General features: G+C 66.7%; 1 protein-coding gene across 1 annotated transcript; it reads right to left on the bottom strand.

Annotated features, from left to right (window-relative positions):
* Positions 1-467: 467 nt before the first annotated feature.
* Positions 468-2,021, bottom strand: H696_02120 (50S ribosomal protein LP0; the record flags this gene model as incomplete). Its single annotated transcript, XM_009496016.1, has 1 exon — positions 468-2,021. One exon carries the CDS (start codon positions 2,019-2,021, stop codon positions 1,083-1,085), a length of 939 nt encoding a protein of 312 aa, XP_009494291.1. The 3' UTR covers positions 468-1,082.
* Between the last annotated feature and the right edge of the window lie 1,456 nt (positions 2,022-3,477).

Raw genomic sequence — 3,477 nt, 5'->3', positions numbered from 1 at the left:
GGAGGGGGGCGATGCACTCGGGACGCCCCCCCCCCCCCGCCCGCACACGCACCGCGCCGCCTCTCCTCCCCCGGGTGGGCGCGCGGACGAGGGCAGAAAGGTGGAAAAAAAAAAGGGTGCGCGGCATGATGGATTGCATGGCGGTGATGTGGTGTGTTCCGCGTGATCTTTTTGGGGATATACCATGTGATATTGGGATCTGGTTGATCGGAACCCCGCGGGGAGGAGGAGAACGGGAGGACGCCCCGAAGTTTGCGGGTAATATGTCGCGCGTCGGTCGGAACACAGAGGGGGGGTGCCCGGCGCCGTCAGTTGTGCCGCACCCACCACATGCGCAGTACATGGCATATGCTCGTCCAGCCGCCCTGTTCCGCGCGCCCCCACACGGGTGTGCACAACCCGGCCCGCCCAACCACGCCGGGGAGCAGATGATGGGCCCACACACACACACACACACACACACGCCCGTCGCCGCCGAGGCGTGTGCCAACACACATGTGCGCAAACCCTGCCTCCCTCCGCGCACACACACACACACACAAGGGGAAAGACCCGCCCCGCTGCCAGCTTGTTGCCCCACAGGGGAAAGAGCGGCGGCGCGGCGCGCGCGCGAGAGGAGGAGGGGGGCGACAGAGACAAGGCAAATTACGGCTACAATCCGGGAACTGTATTGATGTGTCGCAAGTGACTCAGAAGGCCAGCGTGCACAGGAGGACAACGGCAGCGGCACCGGGCCCCTGCCCCTTCCGAAGGAGGGGGGGGGGCACACAGACGCAGCAGCAGCAGAACCCCGGGCGCCGCTTTGTGATTCTTTCTCGATCGACCACGCACAGCACACACGCCATCATCAGGCGGGCGCGCGCGTGTAAGGGCACCCACACGGGCCGCCGGGCGACGACATTGGCCATCCCTCGCTCCGGCCCCCCCGCGATCGCCGGCACACCACACACGCACACATGCGCGGCCCAGCAAAATAGCAGGGCACGCGGCAGGAGGGAGGTGGAGGAGGCGAGACGGAGGAGAGGAGCGGCGGCAAGGCGCGAAGCCGCGACACACACGGCCCGAGGGCGGAGGATGCGCGCTTAGTCGAAGAGACCGAAGCCCATATCGTCGTCGGACTCGTCGGACTCCTCGACCGGGGCGGCGGCAGCGGCGGCGGGGGCAGCGGCAGCGGCAACGGGGGCGGCGGCGACGGCGAACTTGGACGGGTCGGCAAGGTACTCCTTGATCTTCTCGGCGGCGGGGAAGGACAGGTCGGTGGCGGCGGCAACACCGAGCAGGTTCTTGAAACCGTTGACCATGGAGTGGGTGACGGAGGCCTTGGTGGGCACACCGACGGCCAGAGAAACGGCAGCGACGTTGGCGATACCGGCACGGATGTGGCCGAGGAGGACGTCCTCGTCGATGTCGAGGATCTCCGGGGAGAACATGGCACCGGAGTCGTAGATGGTGCGCACGGTCAGACCGTAGGTGAAGGGGGACATGCCAAGCATGTTGAGGAGAGCAGCCTCAGAGGGGCCGACCTTCTCGCCCTCAGCGATAAGGGTGACCTTGTTCAGAATCTCAATGGTACCACGAGTAATCTTGGTGTTGATGCGCAGGGCCTGGAAGAAAGAGGTCTTCTCGGGACCCTGGCCGGTGTTGTGCGGCTCGAGGCAAATGTCCTGCTGGGCGATGGCACCGGCACGGGCGGGGGCAGCAACACGCTGGGCCATGATCTTGGCACGGACGTCCTTCAGGTCGCCCTTGGTGAAGACGAAGCCGATGTTGCCGTTGATGTGCGGCAGCAGGCGCTCCAGGTCGGGGTTGTTGTCGACAGCCTCACGGATGATCTTGCGGACCATGGTGTTCTTACCCATGAGAATCTCAGCCTCACCACGGAGGGACTGACGGGTCAGGTGCATCTGCTGAGAGCCGACATTGTCCGCCTCCACGATGAAGATCTTCGGGTAGTTGACGAGCAGGCTGTGGAGCTTCTCGAAATAGATGGCCTTCTTGGCCTTGGCGTCTCCCTTCGACATCTTGTCTGTGATCGAGGGTACTCTAAGGATTTAAAGACTGTCGGGGCGGGGCCGGGGGGGGGGGCGAAACAGAGAGGCGGGGAGGGAACGAGAGAGAGGTGGGGGAGGGATGAGGTGTCAGGCGGCGGCGGCGGCGGCGGCGTGGCGAGTCGGTCGGATGTGCGTTTCCGGAGGGTGCATCCGAATGACAGGGGGGGGGCGAGGGGCAGGAGGACAAAAAAATGGAGGAAGGGCACACGAACCACCAACGATGAAAAAATCTCAAACGAATTTGAGATATTGTTTGGGACCCAGGCATGCGGCTATGCGGCCGCCACCCTGGGGCCCAAAATACATATATATACCCCGGGCGGCTCCCCGCCCCGCCCCTCCCCCGCACCCACAGGCAGCGGCTGGGAGACACACCGCCGGGGTCCGCGCCCCCCCCCCCCCGCAACCCACTCTCCCCCCTGCCCAGGAGGAACACGGGGGAGAGAGCGCTTCCGTGCGGACGCAACACCCCCCTCCGGGGGTCACGCCGCAACGCACCACCCACCCACGCACCTTGCCCCCCTCCCAAGATGAGAGACGCTGTTCCGGGCGCGCTAGAGGAGGGGTGCCCCCCGCCCGTCCAACGAACACAACTCGGCCCCCCCCCCCCCCCCCTGGGCTCTGGGACTCCCTGCGCACCGGCCCCGACGGAAATATGGCCGACCCCCCTCGCCGGCGCGGCGTCTCGTCGGGGGGGGGGGGGACAACACCTGGCGGGCACACATTGGCGCTGCGCACCGGGGGCCGGCACGGGAAGAGAACGAGGGCCGCTCTTTGGGAGACACTAGCCTGGATTGCGCAACGATTGGCACCTCTCCGGCCCCGCGCCGCAGGGAACAGCCTGTGGGCTTGCCCCCCGGAGGAAGTAGGGCCCTCGGTCTCTTTCCGGGAGGGCGAGCGGCGATGGCCTCCGCAGGGGTGCTAACGCGCTTGGGTGTGGGCTTTTTTCCATCCCCGCAGGGGATTGGCCACCACTGCTGGGCTAACCGCAAGGAACGGGGATAACCTAGCCAATAATATTGGCCCGTAACATATGGCTCGGGCGAACTGCCACCCGGCGTGTGAATTAAGCGCGGAATCCCAATTTACGATCTAAAGGCGCGACGGCCCCGAGTACCGGGGTTCTAGGATCTCCGCGCTGGAGCCGGGCCCGCACGGTGGACAAGCGGGGGGACCTCGCCCACCACTCCCGGCCGGCAGGGCGCGCGGGAGCGATCTTCCTGCGGTGCCTTCCCCTCCCGCACCCTGGGCATGAGCTGGGGCCTGGGCGGGCGGGCGGGCGGGCCGGCTGGCTGGCTCGCGAGAGACCAATGGCCAGAGATCCGCCACTGATGGGCGCCCGCCCCCTGCCCCCGCTTTCCGCCCTCACCCGACACCCGCAGATCTGTCCCCCTCTCATCCCCCCGCTTTCCGCCCTCCTCTGCCC

The sequence above is a fragment of the Fonticula alba genome (genome assembly GCF_000388065.1).
Source record: "Fonticula alba strain ATCC 38817 unplaced genomic scaffold supercont2.3, whole genome shotgun sequence".
NCBI classification, from domain to species: Eukaryota; order Rotosphaerida; family Fonticulaceae; genus Fonticula; species Fonticula alba.
Note: the sequence above shows the minus strand (reverse complement) of the source record. Positions and strands in the feature narration are given on the sequence as shown.